We start from the raw sequence: 20,462 nt of genomic DNA on the forward strand, positions 1-20,462 counted from the left end.
CAGTAGGAGTAGGAGGGAGAGTGGGAGTAAAAATAGAAATAAAATTAGAAGTAGAAGTAAAGTAGGAGTAGGAGTAGGAGTAGGAGAATGCTGACGATATTCGAGTATGTTCACAAAGAAATAGAGCCAGCTTCGCCCTCGTTCCCTCTCCCTACCACCTACGGTTAGACACCAAAGGAGCCCGGAAGCGTTTGAAATGACGGTTTAGGGTAAGGGTAAGACACTGATCAAGAAACAGGTTACAATGACTCTATGAATCTATCCTACCCTTATCACCCAGTAAGTATTGGGGACTAGATCCGCCATCCATGGATACAAACTCCATCACAGCAGTGAATCTTTTCCATTGTTTATCTCTTTCACTCTGCAGCGACTTCTGTTTCTCGTCACCATGGCATCCTCTCTCTCTTCTCAACCACTTTTCTTTCCTTTCTATCTTCTCCTAGCCAACATCACCACCCTCATCATCATCTATTTCTTCAGGATGTCGGCATCAGGATTGGAGAACCTCCCGCTTGATGTCCTACAAGAAGTCCATGGCTATCTAGACCCTCAAAGCCTCATTTCGCTGGCTCTTACGAGCAAGCGTTGTTATGCAGCGACCGCCTATCGTCTTCACCGCGAGCTAAAACTTCTCTTCAGTGGTCATTCGGATCCAACCAACAAAGTCAAAGAATTTACCCGACGTTTTGAGAATATTTCGAGCCCGTATTTTGTGCGGCGCTTGGTCATAAGCGCCCCCATGATTATGGGGGGTATGATATGCGAAGAACCTTTCGAGGCGCGATTCACCTACTACACAAACGAACGGAGTTTCAGGCGTTCCGAACCCATCGAAGCCTGCGCACACAATCGACCTCTCCACCAAGGGTTTCTGAAGAAACCTCATACTAACAGCCGTGACGACTATTACTTCCCCAACTACAAAGTCAATTTCTCATGGGGACCAGTTGCAAGATTACTGGAGAAAACGAAGAACCTAACTGAACTCGCGTTCGACTGTCCTGAGCAATTCCCCAAGCGCCTCCTCAAAACACTCCATCAACACGTGTCCAGTTGCAAGTTGTATATCAACTACTTCTGGCTTTCGGGCTACCACACTAACCGCATTTGTGGCTATGATCGTATGCTAGCAACATCGCCTTGTCTATATGGTATTCAGGTCATGTACAACAAGAACGACAAGGGGCACAAAGCGTCCAAGTCTATCGCTAGGACAATTGCAAATCTGGTGACAACTCTTGCCCCGAACATCAGAATGGTTATTATGGCAGATGTGGGTCAAGCAACCAAGTGGAACCTCCTTGGTCCTAGCCGTGGTGCTGGGAACCATCGAGGATCGCTCGAATCACTGACACTAGGAATTGATGAATTACACTTCGACACAAACCGTCGCAGGAAAGCCAAACTGACAAAACAAGTTATTGGGAACTGGGGGGCCATTACTGATTTCTCCCTGCTGAAAGTGCTCAACTTTCGTGACCCTCTGGAGATGGATGCTCTTAAGCTTCTTGCAACCTGTACCTTCTCAAGTCTTGAGACCCTTGTTCTCACGTTCCCCTCAGATCGACCATCGAGACAATGGGCTACCAAATTGGGACGATTCCTGAGAGACTTACCACCTTTATTGACATTGCGTGTATACGAGTGGTCGGAAATGCTACCCCTAAACCCTTGCTTCCATCGTCATGCTACCAGCCTACATACTCTCGTTATATCATCAACAAGCGGAGCAGGACTTAAAATCGAAGATGTTCAATACCTCGGTGCAAACTATCTCTCACTGGAATCCTTGAGTGTTCCTTTCCAGGGGTGTCGCGGGGACCCAAGCGAGATCGTTGGATACAAGGCCCTGGGTGCTCTGCCAAACCTCCAGTATCTCGAACTGGGGCTATGTGCTCTACCTAAGCTTCTGTTGGACAAAGCCTGGTATGGATCTGCTCACCTACGTGTTCCCAGGAGCTGGGATCGTTGGCGTCGCGAAAGGCTTGCCCACGATGATGGTCGATGCGACGCCTTCGCCATAAATATGCGCAAAGGGCACCTTGTAGACATATTGAGAAACACAGCCCTAGACAAAGACCTCGCCCATGCAATTTTCAGCGCCATATCATCAGGAAAGTCGTCCGGAGCTGCTCCTCTACGGCGGCTGCGACTTGGCTTGGTAGATCGCGAAAACGTCGTATGCGACATTCTCAAAGAGATTTTCCTAACGATCGCCCCCCTATGGTGCATCGAGCCAGGTTGCGATGGTGAACTTATCTCCAGGAACGAGGAAGATTACAGTGTGACTGAAAGCGACATGTTCTGGAATAGTTTGATCTTCAACCAAAGATACAAGCAGATTGTGAATTATGCTTGGCCTGCTGTGGATTCTGCTCGTGCGTCTCGGTGGCAGGATCGGTGGAAAAGTACACATAGCTGGGATATAGAGGCCTAGGAAAGGTCCGAGGTGAGGCAGGAGGACAGAAACGGGGATATTGGAGGGAAAGAAAAGGCCTGCTTTTCGACACTTTTCCCATCAAACAACACACGCGGGGCAGCGATGGCTTTTCTTTTCTTTTTCTGTCTTTTTTCTTTTTTCTTCATGCAAAAGCCCCATAGCAATCAGTGGGCGACAGAGAAACCCGAGGGCTCCAGACGTCTCTGAGTTGAGATATTCCTTTTATATGTACCTATACGAACTTGATTTTCTAGCACGACTGTAACTTCTTCAGGATGCCACCGCTTTAGTGACGGCCTGCCCAGTGAGTTTCTGGTGCCACGAATGCCCGCCCCCTGAGCGCTCAGCACCTACTCAATAAGTAGCCATATATGCTCCCTGACCCGCTGGCCACCTTCTATTTTGTATGGGTAGTCTGACAACTACGTTCGATGACTTATCTCAAAAAATGCTCAAGCCCCTAAAGATGATGCTGCTCAGCCCTCTGCTCATTCTATGCTCAATGATCACCTCAGACCGCTCAAGGTGTGCTCAGGGTTAAGCGGCGAGGGTTGAGCACTAAAACGGAAGGGAAAGCTGTCGACAAGGCCAGAAAATTAAGTACGTACGTACTTTTTGGCATCGACTTGTTTGCTCGTGCAGAAGGCAGCTTCCAAATATTCTGAGTATATGAACGCTATTACTAGTACGTAGCGTAGTAGTAGCTAGTAGCAGCAAGAAGAGCACCTAACCCCAAAATGGCGCTCATTCAGGAAAATCGTGTATACCTATTTTCGGGAAACATCTACAATCGGGGTCCCCTTGACACCCTATGTCGCAATATCTTCTCTTTCTTCTTGTTCTCTCCCGTCAATTTTCGTGACTGAATATGATTCGAGACCTAAATCTTCCTCACTTCGTAGAAGGGTGTAATTTCAAATCGTATTGGACATGGCATACTCCTGGCTGGTATTGAAAGACATCTAGACAATTCTATAAAAGAATAGGAACGTACCTGGACTACCATATGGCTTTCCTGAAAACTCTGCAGAACATAGATAAGCATATCGCCACGTGAGTGGGGACAACGATCTATGTTCCGCCTGTTGACCATGGCTCGCGTTCGTTCTCGTATGCTCGTATACTCGTATAGGCACTCGTATAGAGAGAGGAGGAAGCAACTATTCAAGACCCAATTTTCCTTATCGTTAAATACTACACTACCTCCAGCTTTTAAACGGACGATATACAATTTTTACAACAATACACTTCCTTTTACCTAGTGTCGCAAAACACAATGGCAGACAGCAACGCCGGCTACGTCTATAAGCTATACCGTTATGTTCCTTCGATCCCCGCAGGCGCTATTATGGCTGTGGTGTTTGGTTTACTCGCGATAGCCTATCTTTATCGGATCATCCGGCACAGGACATATTACTTCTTGCCATTTTTCGTTGGCCTTCTGTGTACGTGCGATCACATCAAGTCCCTCGGGACCTTCTCGGTGCTAACGGAGCTTCTCGCAAACAGTCGAAGCAGCCGGGTACATTGCTCGCATATTCTCTCACTTCGATATTAATGCCCTCGGGCCATATATTGTCCAGACCATGCTGATCCTTGTCGCTCCTCCGCTGTTCGCCGCCTCTATTTACATGACCCTCGGTCGGCTCGTTGTGGCACTGGGCGAAGAGCCTGCTTCGTTAGTTCCCGTGCGATGGATGACAAAAGTATTTGTCGTCGGGGATATCATATCTTTCCTGCTACAATGTGGAGGTAATTAGATTCCCAGTTTGTCAATGCGCATGATGACAGCAGGCTGATTAATGGCGGACGTTGTATAGGCGGTGGTTATATGGCTGCAGGGACTCTAGACGCGATGAAAAATGGTGAACACATAGTGATTGCTGGACTGGCAATTCAATTGCTCTGGTTTGGATTCTTTGTTGTCGTCGCATCCGTCTTCCATTGGCGTGTCGCCCAACGCCCTAAGGAGATGTCCCCCAAGGAACTCAGATCTCACAGTTCTCGATTCTCCTGGAGTTCCCTCATGTGGGCCCTTTATATCGCTTGCACCCTCATCTTGGTGCGATCAATCTTCCGAGTCGTTGAGTTTGTGCAGGGCAATGCCGGCTTCATCATGCGACATGAGTACCTGCTCTACATTTTCGACGCCCTCTTGATGGCATTGACTGGCATCGCCTTGTTTGTCATCTTTCCAGGATCTTTCGTATCGCAGCATCGCCATCATGATCTATCTGAAGATACGGTAGTCTTGTCATCGCGCTCTCCAACACCCTGAGTCTTACTCTACACTGTATATTGTTGTTGTATTTTCTAGATTGGGTAGCATCTGTCTTCTGCACGTTCATTATAGACAAGCTTGGCCTTGTACAATATTCGGTGTTCAAATTGGCATTTCTAGCTCTCCAGTATTTTCTAAAAGTTATAGATACCCTGAGATACACTTTAATATTCAATGGTTAATGTTCATATACCCACGTGTACCTAGAGGCAGTGATGATGATGACGTAAGGAATGTACGTCTTGGCAGATGATGCCGAACAGACCGGAAGTGAGCTCCTTAAAACCTTCTGCACAATTTGAGCATGGGCTGACCCGTGCTTTCTTAAGCAATTGTGTGTCTATCCAAGGACACAAGTCACTGTGCGGAATTTTATAGAATATGAGTCATGGAACTGGCCAATAGAAATGAAGGCAAAAGAGTGCGAGCCCGCCACAGGAAATCGCGAGGAGGATGCTTTACCTGTAAAGCGCGGAGAGTCAAGGTATGTGACGCGGAAGGGCTGTTTCTTGCTTACCTGCTTATGGAGCCAGTGTGATGAAGCCAAACCTATATGCGGCGCCTGTGCATTGAGAGGCGAGTCCTGCGATTGGCCTGCACGATCAGCCTCTCAACGACAGGACACGCCTGATCGGCTAAGGGCAGGCGTTGACAGATCTTGTAAAGACGAGGCTGTTGAGCCAATTCGAGATCATTCCAGCAATAGCATCGAGGGATACAATGCCTTTGCATCGCCCCAGCCGCTGCAATTCAACGTCCAGCTATCGGACCCGACGCTGCTGCACTCTTTAGGTGGTGGATATCCCCATCTGAACATGATTGATCTTCAAATGCATTCGCATTACATGCTGCACACGTCCAAAAATATGTCACTGAATGTGCGTCGTCAACACGTCTGGGAAAAAGTTATCCCTCGGTTCGCAACGAGGAACAAAGCGATAATGCACCTGCTACTGGCATTAGCCGGTCTAGATCTCTTCTCTTCAACCCCCACTTTCGCCGAGGAGATGCGGCACAACGGACAGGCCCACGGCGTAGAGTTGCACAGGTCCATGAGCAATACCGCAAGCGACTATCAATATGCCTCCGAGGACTCTCCGACAGCCGCAAATCGAGTGATGGATATCGCGTACCTCCCGGTCGTCGTTGAGCATCACCAAAGAGGACTAAAGGCGCTCAGGGAGGAGCTATCTCAACTGTCCAGCGACAATATAAATTATGCGTTCGCGGGATCGATGTTAATTGTTGGTTTTGCTCTCGCTTCCCTGCATATTCGCAATCTAAATAATCATCACCTGCCCGATTCTCAACCACCCCGACCTCGCCTTGATTGGATATATTTGATCCAGGGGCTCAGTACAGTTGTCCAGCAGGACTGGATGGAAGTGAGAATTGGGCCCCTGCGAGACATAACTCATTTCGTCCATGCCAATGAGGACTGGCGTATGTACCCTCCACAGTCGTTCATTGGTATCCGGCCACGCGATCGAACCTGTCCAGCAAGAATTTCGAAGTTCTCCAACGGGGCGTACGAAGCACTGACGAATCTGAAAACTTTCCATGACTCTTTACAGTCCGACCCGGATCTACTCAAGAATTCCGCATCGCCAACAACTTTATCTCGGCAAAACAAGGCCCTGTCGACCCAGAAAGATGCACTCAATATACTCGAGGAGATTTACATGCGTACATTACACGTCATACGCTTTTCGGGGTATGGTAGTGAGTCACCTCACGGCGTACTGGCCGATCTGGAAGATGCAGCAACCATGGCATGGCCACAGGCTCTGCCCAGAGAGTTTCTTGCTACCTTGAATGAATCTGGCATGCTTTCCAATATCTCATATGTGATTTTGGCATATTTTCATCTCATTTGCTCCCTTCTGGATTGTTTTTGGTATATCAGGGGAGGCTTTGATGAGGAAATCATAAAAATTAAGGCTGCGATAGAAGAGTCAGGGGTTGAGGCACTGATTTATCTCTTGAAATGGCCTGTGTCTGTTATTTGCATCTAGCTATATCGCAACAAATTAGTGAAACAGCAGGAAATGGAAAGATAAAATGAAAATCTACTAATGAATGAAAGGCCTCTATATCGAAGACTGACCGCAGCGCAACAAGAGCGCTGAACCGGACAAAACAAAAAAGAATGGTGAACATAAACATACAACAGCCAATATAAGGTGATAGTCACCCACTCCAGCGCCCGTGGCCTTGCCGCTTTGACACCGCCGCTCCGGCGGCTTCAGGTGAAGCCTTCAGTCCCCTGAATATTCTGTACCCGAACTACCAGGAGTCGCATTCTCACAATGGCGCGACGGAACATAAAATGGAGGGATTCACTCTTCCACACCATGGAATTCCTCCTTCCTTTTTCCATGCTCCAGGTTAGCTATTCATTATGCCACACGATCCCGCAGCAAAATTTACGTGTGTGGTTAATCTCGAAGATCACGACAACAGAGAAATAAAGAGAGCAGTTCTTCCACGAACAGAGGAAGAGTACGAACGGGCTCTTAAGATATTTAACCGGCAAGTGGGTGCTTTCAATCTACAATCGAGAGCCTCCGACAGCACCTCCTTCAGCAAGTGGAGTGAGAGGTAAGAATAGCATATTTGACAGCATTACCGTCTGTGTGCACAAGCACACCTCAATCTGTAACAACAGTTTTGAAAACTGGCGATCAGTCAGAAAAGGGAAAGTTGCCTTCTCTAAGAGTGGTTGCAGATCACAAGCGGTAAGAGTCAAAAAATCTTGCATTTTTAGCATACCAATCAATGCCCGGGGTGAACACTTTGGGAAGCAGCCCAGTCGCCGGTCTGACACATACGGTAAGGAATCACACAACGTTGCCTTGCTATCCAAAATGGTAGTTTAGGACCTTCCTTTTACACCTGACTAGCTTCCTGGCTAGATACAACTCCGTATCCAAAATTAGCTATGGAATTCAGAGATGGTTGAATCGAAATAGCTACCTCTGATCATTTCATCAGCCAAAACCAAGAATAAGCCAGGATCCCCCAAAAAGGGAATTAAAAATAGATATACCTTGCCCTTTTGCTGAAGCGACCCGTATACGTAGGAGTTGTGAAATATGAGATTCAGCACAAGTGAAAGAATTTGGTCGAAAGATGTTCATCAGAGACAGAGGACCGCTATATATACCCATGACAACCCAGGAAGACTATAATTGAACAAAGCGGATTTGACACGATGTACAAAATGCCCCTAGTAAGTAGTGTTGAGCGACATCCCTTCCACACTCCTTGAATTCTTGGGAATGTATATGTTGCAACAACCAACAGAAACCTGGATGATTAGCAGCCGATCAACCTCACAAGGGACAGGTATGAGAAGGTCTAGCTGGATGTGAAAATGAGAATCGAGCATGCACGTGAGGATCTAAAGCCAAGGTTAACGAAGAATTGTACTATAACTTGCCAGCACACGCTGTAAATCGGGCGTCACACGCATATATCAAGCGCTTGTCCAACACAACATTACAACTATTCTGGACACTGGCGGTCAACCCAAAGGTTATCCGCTCCTGTAATAACAAGGGAAAGTAAGGCATGATCAGGTCCATTTGGACAGCAGACCATGAGTGGTATTGGCTATGTACTTCCTACAGGAAAGGTGGCATTATAGACTGGGTTTGTAAACCAACAACTAAAGATACCCCTTACAGATACTCAGGCGTGTCCGAAAAATGCGAAAACATTTAGTCACACCGACTACTTCCAAAACAAAAATGGACACTGCTGGAACTCTAGCGTGGTGCATTTTATTGAGGCTCCTTGCTCAGGCTACTTACCTCTCTTCTCAGCCCCTGCTCAGTGATCAGCTCAGGATGCTCAGTGAGTAAAAAGCGGCGAGGTGTGAGCACTCAAACGGAAAGAGAAAGCCTTTAGAAAGTCAAGAACTTATACATTGATTGCTGTTGGAAACATCACGCCATTCGTGAGAATTTGTCATGAACGAAGTTCTCCATGGATTTACTGCTGTCCCAACCATAGCTGCCGCGCAAGGGAAAACTGAGCTAGTAGTGGAACTCCTTACATCAGGCATCGGGCTTACCTCAAAAAATGAAATTGAGCGGGCAATGCATAATATTGCCCTTCGGACGGCTTCTGAAGCAGGACATGATAAGATTGTCCAGATGCTGCTGGAGAAGGGAGCTGAGGTCAGATGCAGAAAGACGAAGTGATTCCGAGAAGGGGTTTTTCTTCTGGGGGCGGCTGGCTGCCTACTCGTGTTTGGGGGCCTAACTTCTCCACACTGGCCTCTTTCACTCGCGTATTTGGAGTGAAATACTGACTACTGCTCATAGTAGATATATTACCTTAGAATAAATTGAAAGTCAAAAGAGAGTGTTAGGATCCGCCCCACCCGTTAGAAGGAATAAGGGCTAATTTTAAGCATAATGGCTCGGCAGTCGCTTTAATGAACATGCCACAACGATCGTTGTGAAACTATATCCTATTATCGCTGTCGAATCTTGTCAGATTCTCAATCCCCCATCCTGGGAATTTCCGACATAGAAACCAATTGTTATTAGCCATGTTATCCATCATCCATCCTGGTGGAAAGCCTTCTGTTCCGAAGGAGCATCAATGGTGGGTCACCTGTCGCAGCAGGCGCACTGGCCACCGATAGTGCAACACTGGGGATGTCCGTCATCGCAGCAGTGAATGTCGTCGCATGGTGCGCTGCAAAGCCAGCAGTCGAGCTCTGTGTCCAGTGGTGCCCCAGTCATTTCTCTGAAGGACTGTAGGAGAACGGATAAGCGGGACTAACTGTTCCGATTCATCAGGTGAGAGACTGCCTCTCGTGCAATTGTTGCACGCTTAGCTGAACCTTCGTCAGGGGATTGATGCCCAGACACTAACATTTGCTATCAGCAAAAGGGGGTTCGCTCAATCTCAATTTTTCACTGGGCAGTGTGTACCACTGTCCGCAGAGCTACCCTCCTGTTTCACCTGGGAATAATCCGGGCCGCCTTGTGCAGCAATACCGGGTGCCAGAAGTAAAGCACAAAAAACTGTCGTTGGCAGTTAGACAAAGATGAATAGCTTGCAAAACCATTGGGTATGAGCTTACGGAGTTGGGACAGTACACGCATGTTAGTGGTAGAGTCTTTTGATGAGGTAACATTCAAAGAAGAGGACAATAATTTGCGAAAGCAAAAGACATGATGAGCAGGTACAAGTTTATATAGTGGAGAATTAAGGCACAAAATGAAGTCATTGCCTCCTTTGTGATCCACTAAAAAAGAATACTAAAACCAGAGGGAGCTTTTTAACGTCGGGATTTGAGCAAAGCAATGCAAGGAACCATTTGACAGCAGCACAGCTTGTGCGAGATCATAGACATAGTGACTGGGCTAGTGCAGATCATCCCTAAGCAAGGTATGAGCGACGCAGAAATATGTCATGCTAGCCAATAGGTAAGAATACTGGAGATTTAAGCTTCACCATATGCAAAGCGTGTCTAAGTGTGAGCGAGCCTGCAGGTCCTTTGAGGGAAGCCCTCCCTCACCGCTGTCCCCTGGAGAGGACTCCAATGCATCCAAAGAAGAGAAATATCAGTATCTGAGGGTCAAACCAGAAGAACAGATTTGATGTATGAGAATTTGAGGCCAAGCAACCATAAAGTGGAAGTGTACCCATGCAATGGAATCAGTCTCTGCGATAGACCGCTCATCTCTCGGAACCCTTGAGTAGATACAGGATGTAAAATAAACCGTGAAGATCCTTGAGATGCCCATAATAATACTAGTGGTCGCTCAGCTGGGTTCCTTTCCCCAGCCCACAGATAACACTAGCAATTACATTGGGTTCTTAGATTGATGGACCCTCGATACTTGCGTCGAAAGCCGAGAAATCGATCCGGATCGACTGCCACCCCTAATTTCCAGGATTATTTCTATATATTGACTCGGTCTCTTCAGCCTTTTTACTCCTTCCTCCCAAACAGCCCCTTAAACGACTCCAACCGCGATTTCTTCTCACTTGCCCTTCTCGCCTTCCCACTCTTATCGTTTCCCCCGTGAAGCTCCCGCAGCCGCCACAGCATCCCCAGTGCACTAGCCACCACATACTGTCTCTATAACGGAGTTCTGACGAACAGGAAGAAGGAGAACGCCCTCACTGTACGGCAGCAACAACGAGGCGCCGACCCCAACGTGGTAGTATATCGCCCGAACATCAGGAACACTGAATTCCTGCTGGTCGGATATGTCGAATACGGGCTGGATATCGTCATCCCTAGATTCCTGTTGCTGCTGCTGTGGTGCAGAGGTGCGGACGAGCGTATACCGCATGCGCCCGTGCCGACTGGGGTGGATCTGCCATTCGAAAGTTGCCGATCCAGCGTCAAAATCAAGGAGTTGGAAGGTGAAGTAAGGGTGTTTGAACGTGCCTTCGCGGGTTACTGAGGGAGCAATGGGGTATGTGATTGAGATGGAGGTCTTAGTAGCATTTACACTCCTTGTGGTTAAAAACGTGGCCTGGTCTTCGTTGGTGACTATTGCCATGTATAGGTATGAGTTTCGATTATGTTTTGGGACATTCGGAGAAAGTGCAGCGTTACAATTCTACGTCCGCCTACGACGAATGACCCGCGAAATCTCACCGATCCAGAATCCTTAAGCAAAAGATAGTGGCTGTCGCTCGAGTAAAAGTGGGACTGTTTGTATGGGCGGTTAAGGAAAGATACCATGGATCTACAAACCCGCCAATCAGTGGATGATAATACTGATCTGCATGCAAGGGGGTGTGACACAGCTTTCTGAATAACAATCCAAATCCGTGTCACAACAATTTGAGCTCCGCATTCTTGAATCTCAACCACAGGCTAAGCATATTTTATTTATAGAAGGTTGTCTACAGTCCGTAATTAGCATAACTTAAATGTAAGGGATCTTTGATCTACATAAAAGTTACCTAAAGAATTCACTGCAAGTAACAAGACTCTTTAAAATATGGGATATTCTCTGTCACTTAAAATTGAGAACAATATTACCAAAGAGGAATCAAAGAAAATAAGAGATATAGTAAGGTTTAAAACTTCTCTTATCATCCAAAAGCCTATTTCAGAACTTATTTAATCAATGTTTGTTCTTAGTAGGAAGTATCAGAATTAGCTAATAACATATTTCTTCCACTGCTATATGGATAACGAGACTACCGGCCCACTAATGGGATTTAAAAACACCTTAGTCCTGTTAAGGAGGAACGCGGTGAGCGTTACTGCACATATGTAAGGGATAATGGTAATATATCCCCTTTTCTATATAAATAAGAAGGGAATTACGTATGCTGGTCTTACTTTATTAAGAATATGGACTTGTGTAATGAGCCCGGTAGTTCTTATTTAAATTAGTCCTCCATCTTTCTCTGTAGATATTTTTCTCTTATTTTCATGAAGCTTCGTTCAACCTTTCTTCCTAAATCCACTTCTAAGGACAAATTACCTACAGGAAATATCGATAAAATGAAGATTTCAACCGTTCTCTGTGTAAGTGTCTTTGCTATCTTTGCGGTAGCAAGGCCTTGGAACGAGGACTATAATCAAGTTGAGAAACGTCAGGTACGATAGAGAGCCGGACAGAGTGTATACTGTGGCTTTAAGACTCTTAGGCTAACAAAGATAATGAAGGATCTCGGACTGGATAAAGTAAGTGGTTGGTTTATATAAACAAGATGTCTTTAAGAGTCTAAGTCTGACTGGGATGGGCTATGGATAGACTGTAAGTATTAACCCATGAAGATAACTATAAGAATCTAAGACTGATAACATGGTACACAAATAGGAAGTAAGTGATTGGTTTATACAACCGAGATGACGCAAGGATATAGAACTGACTGAGATGGGCTATGAACAGGATGTAAGTGGTTGATTTATATAAACAAGACTTCTTTAAGAGTCTAGAACTGACTGAGATGTGTTGATAGATTGTAAGTGGTTGATTTATATAAATAAGATGACTTTAAGAGTCTATAACTGACTGGGATGGGTTGATAGGTTGTAAGTATTAACCCATGGAGATGGCTGTAAGAAAAGACTGATAACATGGTATATGAATAGGATGTAAGTGGAGTACTCTGTATTTATAAGATAACTTCATGAATCTAGGACTGACTGAAATAAAATACGGATAGAACACTGTGAGTGGTTAATTTATATGAGTAATGTGACTTTATGGATCTAGTACTGACTGACATGATATATGGATAGCTTGTAAGTGATTGATGTATATTAATGATGAGACTTCAGAGACCTAGGACTGATAAGATGGTGTATGGATAGGGTGTAAGTATTAACCCATGAAGAAGGCTTTAAAAATCCAAGACTGATAAGATGGTATATAAATAGGCTGTAAGTTATTGACATATATGAAAGATATTACTTTAAAGGATATAGAGCTAACTGAGATGGGATAAATAGATCGTAAGTAATCAATCTATACATACCAGATGACGGCCTCAAGAAACTATTCCTGACTGAGATGGATAGGCTGTAAGTGATTAACCCATGCCTAAAAGAGACTTTGTTATACTATAAACTAACTACTTCCAGTAAGATATCTGAGAATGGCGCTACAGCTGGCTGGAGGGATAGAACTAGTTCAAAAAACGTAGGGTCCGAGGATTATACTATCGGAAGTACCTGCTGACGGAATTCTGTTGCTAGCATGTCGAGATGTGCTATACCTCCAATACCCGCGACGTATCGCCAACGGTTCATATATTCCGCCTTAGTATAGGTTTTTTCCTTATCAGTCTAGGGTTCCCTATACTGTGATGCAAATGCAAAGGCTTAATTTGAAATTTCTCCTTATCCTGGTAATTGAATCAGTAATATGGACTTAGTAAACATAAATGAAAAGAAATTCAACTGGTCTGACTGCAGTCAGTTCGTTGCACAATCTGGGCATGGCTAGAAGAGTAGAAGGTGGCGGGTGTACGGCCAAAGTTACCGGCAGTGGAGGTATATTTTGATATTGTGATATATCGATCCATGGGTCAATCTTCCGAGGTTGACAGATAGAAAATATATTGGCCTTGGGACTCCAAATAGCTAGAAGTCCGAGCAGGTAGTTCCGGAAGGGTTTATCCAGTAGGTGAAGTTATAAATAAGACGTCTTGTTTCTAACACGAAACTGCAACATGTTGATAAGCAAAAGGCGCGAATGTAAGAGATCACCTATTTTATAGAGCATCGCCTATCAACTTCGCTCCAGAAGATTCTGCGAAAGTGCAGGACATATTCAATATCAGCAGTACAAGAACCGAGCAACAATTTGTTTTCTCTTCCAACATTACGCCCAACAGTAGCTCCGCTGCCAATAGGGGGCCTGTCGGTGCACACCATGGAGATGGCTATGTTGGGATTGACGTCGAACATACCTGTCTGAATATAGAGATCTGATTACGGAGGGATTTGTTGGCAGTGACAACTCAACCTCACCATGAGGCCTTCCATCCGGCGGAGCCAGCGTGCTAACCGTTCTTCTTAGCCCGGATCTAGCCCACCACCAAGCGGTCCACCCGAATGGATAATCTTCTGATAATCGTAGCCTAATTTATGGAAACTTTTCTTAGAAAACAGAGACGAAATTCGGCCGTCCTCTGGGGGGACAACCAGGCAGCTTTATACTGTAGAGCACGCACCGCGAAATGAAGCGACCACAAGACGCTTTCCCCGATTAGGAAGACTATACCTTTTCTAGTACTTCGCCGTCACCGCAGAATACGGAGTATCGTAAGACCTACTACGTTCGTTCGAGACTCGATCTCCGCAGGAGGCTCTTTGACTCCTACGACCAGCGAACGACAGGCGGGAAACTTAATTTCCATCCGCAAGGTTTTGACAGGGTTCTCCTAACAGCACGAAGAGGATATGTAACACTGTCTGAAAGATTGTCTTTCACTAACATGACAGAACCCGAAAAGCCACGACATGAAAACGGCTCAAGACAAGATTCACGAAATCTCAGAGAAGACGGCTAAAGGGCTTATATGATACGAGCTACAGTGAAAAGGGCCATGTGGGGAAAGCGGCGGGAGCGCTAAGCCCAACGAATCCAAAAAAGAAAATGAACAACATACAACAGCCGGGATTCGCTGGTGGTCACCCACCCAACTACTAACCGGCCGGCGTGTGGCTTAAGTACGGCTGAGCGGACGGGAAGCCCTGTTCTCCACACCCTATGGTCGTATGTACTTATTTTGATCCTCTCAGAGAATTAAACCTGAGGATCTGCTCGAGGATGACTACGATGATGGCTGTTTTCAAACAAAACCTTTTTCAACGAACAAAACATGATAAAATATGGAAACTCGCTGTCCAACGTGAGACAAAACAGGAGCAGATTTTCAGAACACGGAATCTCTTATTGTATTGATCGCTATAGTTAACCAAGATGTCGATCTCGCGCTCTCGGATTTCAAGAACGGAGCCTCAGCAGAGCCAGAGAATATTCTTTGCCCCAGGCAGACGCCAAGATTGTCCAGAGTGAACCATGGTGACTCGAAAAGAGTCGGGATCCTAAAAAGGCATCCGAAAGCGTCGATGACTTCACCGTCCGCGGGCATTTTTCTCGGGCTCCTCGGGCCCCGAAGCCACTTCTTGGCTTCAAGTGCTGACAACCAAAATCTGTTGACTTGATGTCAGACTCAATATATGACTGTTTTCCCAGCTGTATTTATTTTACTATTTATGATGCGACTTTCGACCGGAGGAGTATTGCCTGATAGCCTGTGTCTGGTTGTCCGGCTGTATATCCGCTGAGGCACTTATGAACAACATGAGTACCCGCTCGGATTCGGAAGAGACTGTTATTGCGGCTGAAGGCAATAGGGACTCTACCACTCCCGATGAGGCTGAAAAGCCTCCAGGTCAAGATGGGAGTTTCAAGGACTACATCGTACGTATATCGACGACACGGCCTTTTTTGCTGAGCTGACATGCAGTTTAGAGGATCTTCCACTATGCCGACCAGTGGGACTGGATCCTAAATACGCTATCTTTGATTGCATCAATAGCAAGTGGTGCAGCACTACCGTTGATGACCATCATCTTCGGCCAGTTTACATCGAAGTTCAGCAACTTCGCCGCTGGGACTGGCTCTCCCGAGCAATTCAAGCGGGATGTCAATCACTTCACTTTATGGTTCATCTACCTGTTTATCGCTCGGTTTGTGCTTGGGTATATCGCGTCAATATCCGTAACCATCTCTGGGATGCGGACTGCCCGAGCTATTCGGAAAGCCTTTGTCGAGCATCTTCTCCGAATGGAGATCTGGCATTTTGACCTTCCTGGTCATGGATCGCCCGCTACGCAGGTCACCACAAATGCCAATCGCATTAACACTGGTATTGGTGAGAAGTTGACCTTGATTATTCAGGGTATCTCGATGTTCTTCTCTGCCTTCGTCGTCGCTCTTGTCGTGCAGTGGAAGCTTGCCCTTATCACCATTAGTATAATACCACTGATTCTGATCATAACTGCCATTTGCATGGGCATAGATGCTATGCAAGAATCGAGGATTATGAAGTTTTACTCGGACGGAGCTGTCGTATCCCATGAGGCTCTCTCCTCAATCAAGACCATCCATGCATTCTGGGCTCAAGCCTTGATGGTGTCACGATTTGACGAATACTTGATCAAGGCACACAAGGAGGGGAACAAAAAGTCCATCAACTACGGTGTCATGTTTGGAACTGAGTTCTTCTGTTCCTATGGAATGATGGCGCTTGCATTCTGGCAGGGACATCGCATGTACCTTTCTGGAGAGGTACCCGATATTGGAACAGTGTTTACGTGCGTTACACTTATACCATCGAATAGTCCGACATTCTAACAATTGGATCTAGTGTTGTCCTCTCCGTTGCTATTGCGGCAAGCTCTGTGACAATATTTGCGATGCAAGTCACGTCCTTAACAAACGCTGCAGCTGCAGCCGCGGAGCTGTTCCAAATCATGGATAAACCATCCTCACTTGATCCGCTGTCTGAGGGTGGGGTTCAACCTTCAACATGTACTGGGGAAATTGAAGTCCGCGACTTGACGTTTGCGTATCCATCTCGCCCATCAGTAACCGTTCTCGACGGGTTTAACATTTCGATCCCGGCAGGAAAGAGGACAGCTTTGGTCGGCGCTAGTGGGTCGGGGAAGAGCACACTTGTTGGAATTTTGGAACAGTGGTATAATGCAAAGTCTGGTAGTATCACCCTCGATGGAATCGAGCTGTCGGATTATAACACCCGGTGGCTGAGAACGAAAATCAGTCTTGTCCAGCAGGTCAGGATGCGTTCCCCTTATTCCGTACAAGTCGAAACTCACAGTTATCTAGGAGCCCGTTCTGTTTAGAGGAACTGTGTACGAAAATGTGATTAAAGGTTTCAATGATGAACAGAGGGAACTCCCGATTGCAGAGCAACGCAAGCTCGTCGAGGAAGCCTGCAAGTCTAGCTTTGCGCATGACTTTATCAAGAACCTTCCAGAGGGGTATGACACATATATTGGTGAAAGGGCAAGCATGATTAGTGGTGGCCAGAAGCAGAGGATTGCAATTGCACGCAGTATCATCTCAAACCCACAAATTCTGCTCCTGGATGAGGCAACGAGTGCCCTAGATCCTGAAGCAGAGAAGATAGTTCAGGCAGCATTGAATCGGGTGTCGAAAAACAGAACAACTGTCGCGATCGCCCACCGTCTGTCGACCATCAAAGACTCCGATAACATTGCTGTTATGTCGAAAGGGAAGGTAGTCGAGCAAGGTACACATCAGCAGTTGATCGAACTTGACGGACACTACGCCCGACTAGTCCAGGCCCAGGATCTTGGAGGGGCCCCCGCAGATGACGCAGAAAATGACGAAGGAATGAAGGAGATATATGGATCTGTTCTGCAAGAGGATGTGCCCTTAAAGTTGGAGTCCAACACAGAACTTGCAGATGAACAGTCGTACTCACCTCCATCAGGACACGGCATGTCATTGATTAACTGTGTCACCCGCATATGCATTGAACTGAACGATCTTTATTTCGTTCTCTTTGCCCTGGTACTGTGTTGTCTTCTTGCCGCTGGAACCTACCCAGCGCAGGCTATCCTGTTTTCCCGGCTCATCCAGGTTTTTGCCCTGGGTGGAGGTCCTGACAGGGCCAACTTCTACGCCTTGATGTTCTTTGTTGTTGCGATTGGCAACTTCACCGTCTATTTCATCATCGGAAATTTGGTCAACATTGTCTCACAGAGAATGATCCATCGCTATCGGCGGGAGATGTTCGAGCGATTAATCAATATGGACATGGCGTTCTTCGACCACCCAGAAAACACATCTGGAGCACTGACGTCCAAAATTTCGACGGTGCCAACAAACCTACAAGAGCTCATCTCCATGAACATTTGCATCCTGCTTGTCATCATATTTAACGTCTGTGCGAGCAGTGGATTGGCCCTCGGTTACGGCTGGAAGTTATCCTTGGTCATGATGTTCGCCGGACTGCCACTACTCATCGGATCGGGCTACGTAAGGATACGCCTTGAGGCCAAGCTCGAGTCAGCCGTGTCTGCAAGCTTTTCCGAGAGTGCCGATGTAGCAAGCGAGGCTGTTGGGGCTATTAGGACGGTCGCATCCCTGGCAATCGAACCGGAGGTGATTCATAGATACAGCCAATTACTAGACGGAATCGTCCTGAAGTCTGTCAGAACCTTGACATGGGCTATAATTCCGTATGCGCTGTCTCAATCCATCGAGTTTCTTGTTATGGCCCTGGGATTCTGGTATGGTTCCCGGCTTCTTGCCTCGGGCGAGTATGATACGAATCAGTTTTTCATCGTCTTTATCGGGTTGCTATTTGCTGGACAAGCAGCTGGTCAGTTTTTCGGCTCTACAACGAGTATAACAAAGGCCCGTGCAGCAGCGAACTATCTGTTTTGGCTGCGGACAATAACGCCGGCTATAAAAGAGTCTAACGAGAATCGAGACAATGGGCCAAATGAAGAGGCGGATCTTAGCCTTAGGGGTGTGAGCTTTCGCTATCCTCGGCGTGAAGCAAAGGCAATTGATAATGTGTCCATCGATGTGAGTTTCCTCTCCGTCTCAATTCCAATGCGTTTCTAATTTCTTTCAAGGTCAAAGCAGGCCAGTTCGTTGCCTTTGTTGGCGCCTCTGGATGCGGAAAGTCCACTCTCATTTCCCTTCTGGAACGATACTACGACCCGACCTCTGGATATATCGCTCTAGGAAGCAAAGATATAAAGACTATGTCGCCCCGCCTTTATCGCTCGTATTTGTCCCTTGTCCAACAGGAGCCAATCCTGTATCAAGGTAGCGTGAGGGAAAATATCTGTCTCAGCTATAGTGCTGAGTCACCACCGTCCGAAAAAGCGATTCACGAAGCCTGTCGTCAAGCGAATGCCCTTGAATTCATCGATTCTCTTCCACAGGGACTGGAGACACCGTGCGGGTCTCGCGGTATGTCGTTTTCTGGCGGACAGCGACAACGCATTGCGATCGCAAGGGCCCTGATTCGAAACCCTCGATTACTGTTGCTTGATGAGGCTACGTCTGCACTTGATACGCAGTCGGAGCGGCTTGTGCAGGCCTCTTTAGACGACGCAGCTAGCACGGAGGGTAGAACGACTATTGCAGTTGCCCATCGACTGTCGACTATCCGGAATGCAGATATGATATATGTTTTTGCAGATGGGAAGGTGAAGGAGTCGGGCAACCATGAGCAGTTGCAAAGTCAAAAAGGCAGATATTATGAAATGTGCCTTGCCCAGTCGTTGGATAGGACAGTTTAGAATTCTTAATTTTTTTTTTGGGCCGATCCTTCGCTATTTGTTTTTCGTATACTAGACGTTGTATCTAGAAAAGCATTGTTAATAGTATATTACTGGGAAGCGGGATCAACAGCTCCTATGATAACATCATGTCAATGTATTCTGTCGCTGAAACTAGAGACGCTGAAAGTGTATTTGGCATCGCCTAGCAGACTGCCATATGGTCGTAATCATTAGAAAAGCTCGTGGCGATCATCGCGAACATTGATAAATTCCACCAGACACATATGTGGATGATGTGCACCGAGGCCAGGGATTCAAGCGCGACTTCCAGCCCCACCACGGCGAGACTTTTCCGGAAGCTGATGGTGTGCGACAGGGATGACGTTGACCGGGATCGAGTCAAACTACTTCGTCAATTTCCATGCAGGGCCAAACGACCGGGAACACTTACGCCCAAGCTCTTGAGCAAATCCTTAGTCTCCTGATCAACATCCAGTTTTCCATTTTCAGTGGCATAACTCAACTCCAGGGCGGAGACTTCAGGAATGTACTGATCCTTGCGTTCGCGCTCCTCTTCCTGGAGCTTGAAGGAGATTCCACGGACGGGACCACGCTGAATACGCCTCATTCTGTGAGAAGGTAGATTAGCACGCCGCACTCACACCCGAACGTCAAATGCTAATGTGGTGTTCCTGGCATACAAATGAGTGGTGTATCCTGCAATCTGCATGCACATTCCACACATTAGCCTTGAACTCAATCCCGAAAGGGGAGATTGGGCACCCACTTTGTTCCGGAGGCGCTTGCTGGCAATGATGGCGACTTCATCACAGATGCGCTTGTTGGTCTCGAAATCAAGGGTGAGACGTGGGTAGTAACGCTCAATGATAATCTTGGCGGAGCGCTTGACGGTCTTGGTGCGGACACGGCCCATACTG

General features: G+C 46.7%; 5 protein-coding genes across 5 annotated transcripts; 3 read left to right on the plus strand and 2 right to left on the minus strand.

Annotated features, from left to right (window-relative positions):
* Window positions 1-391: 391 nt before the first annotated feature.
* Window positions 392-2,440, plus strand: BDV59DRAFT_197581 (F-box protein; the record flags this gene model as incomplete). Its single annotated transcript, XM_073692957.1, has 1 exon — window positions 392-2,440. One exon carries the CDS (start codon window positions 392-394, stop codon window positions 2,438-2,440), a length of 2,049 nt encoding a protein of 682 aa, XP_073553463.1.
* Window positions 2,441-3,719: 1,279 nt separating this feature from the next.
* Window positions 3,720-4,721, plus strand: BDV59DRAFT_190349 (RTA1 domain-containing protein; the record flags this gene model as incomplete). The annotated part of the gene is made up of 3 exons (XM_073691742.1): window positions 3,720-3,888; window positions 3,953-4,195; window positions 4,264-4,721. 3 exons carry the CDS (start codon window positions 3,720-3,722, stop codon window positions 4,719-4,721), a joined length of 870 nt encoding a protein of 289 aa, XP_073553464.1.
* Window positions 4,722-9,700: 4,979 nt separating this feature from the next.
* Window positions 9,701-11,260, minus strand: BDV59DRAFT_197583 (uncharacterized protein; the record flags this gene model as incomplete). The annotated part of the gene is made up of 2 exons (XM_073692958.1): window positions 9,701-9,766; window positions 10,826-11,260. 2 exons carry the CDS (start codon window positions 11,258-11,260, stop codon window positions 9,701-9,703), a joined length of 501 nt encoding a protein of 166 aa, XP_073553465.1.
* Window positions 11,261-15,335: 4,075 nt separating this feature from the next.
* On the plus strand, window positions 15,336-19,928 carry BDV59DRAFT_9170 (ABC transporter ATP-binding protein). Its single transcript, XM_073697330.1, has 5 exons — window positions 15,336-15,655; window positions 15,707-16,551; window positions 16,605-17,031; window positions 17,084-18,817; window positions 18,868-19,928. The coding sequence occupies exons 1-5, from the start codon at window positions 15,527-15,529 to the stop codon at window positions 19,540-19,542; spliced, it is 3,810 nt and encodes a 1,269-aa protein (XP_073553466.1). The 5' UTR covers window positions 15,336-15,526; the 3' UTR covers window positions 19,543-19,928.
* BDV59DRAFT_197585 (uncharacterized protein) lies at window positions 19,839-20,458 on the minus strand (the record flags this gene model as incomplete). Its single annotated transcript, XM_073692959.1, has 4 exons — window positions 19,839-19,928; window positions 19,976-20,153; window positions 20,226-20,248; window positions 20,312-20,458. 4 exons carry the CDS (start codon window positions 20,456-20,458, stop codon window positions 19,839-19,841), a joined length of 438 nt encoding a protein of 145 aa, XP_073553467.1.
* Window positions 20,459-20,462: the final 4 nt, after the last annotated feature.

The sequence above is a fragment of the Aspergillus ambiguus genome (genome assembly GCF_047715705.1).
Source record: "Aspergillus ambiguus strain CBS 117.58 unplaced genomic scaffold BDV59scaffold_1, whole genome shotgun sequence".
Lineage (NCBI taxonomy): Eukaryota > Fungi > Ascomycota > Eurotiomycetes > Eurotiales > Aspergillaceae > Aspergillus > Aspergillus ambiguus.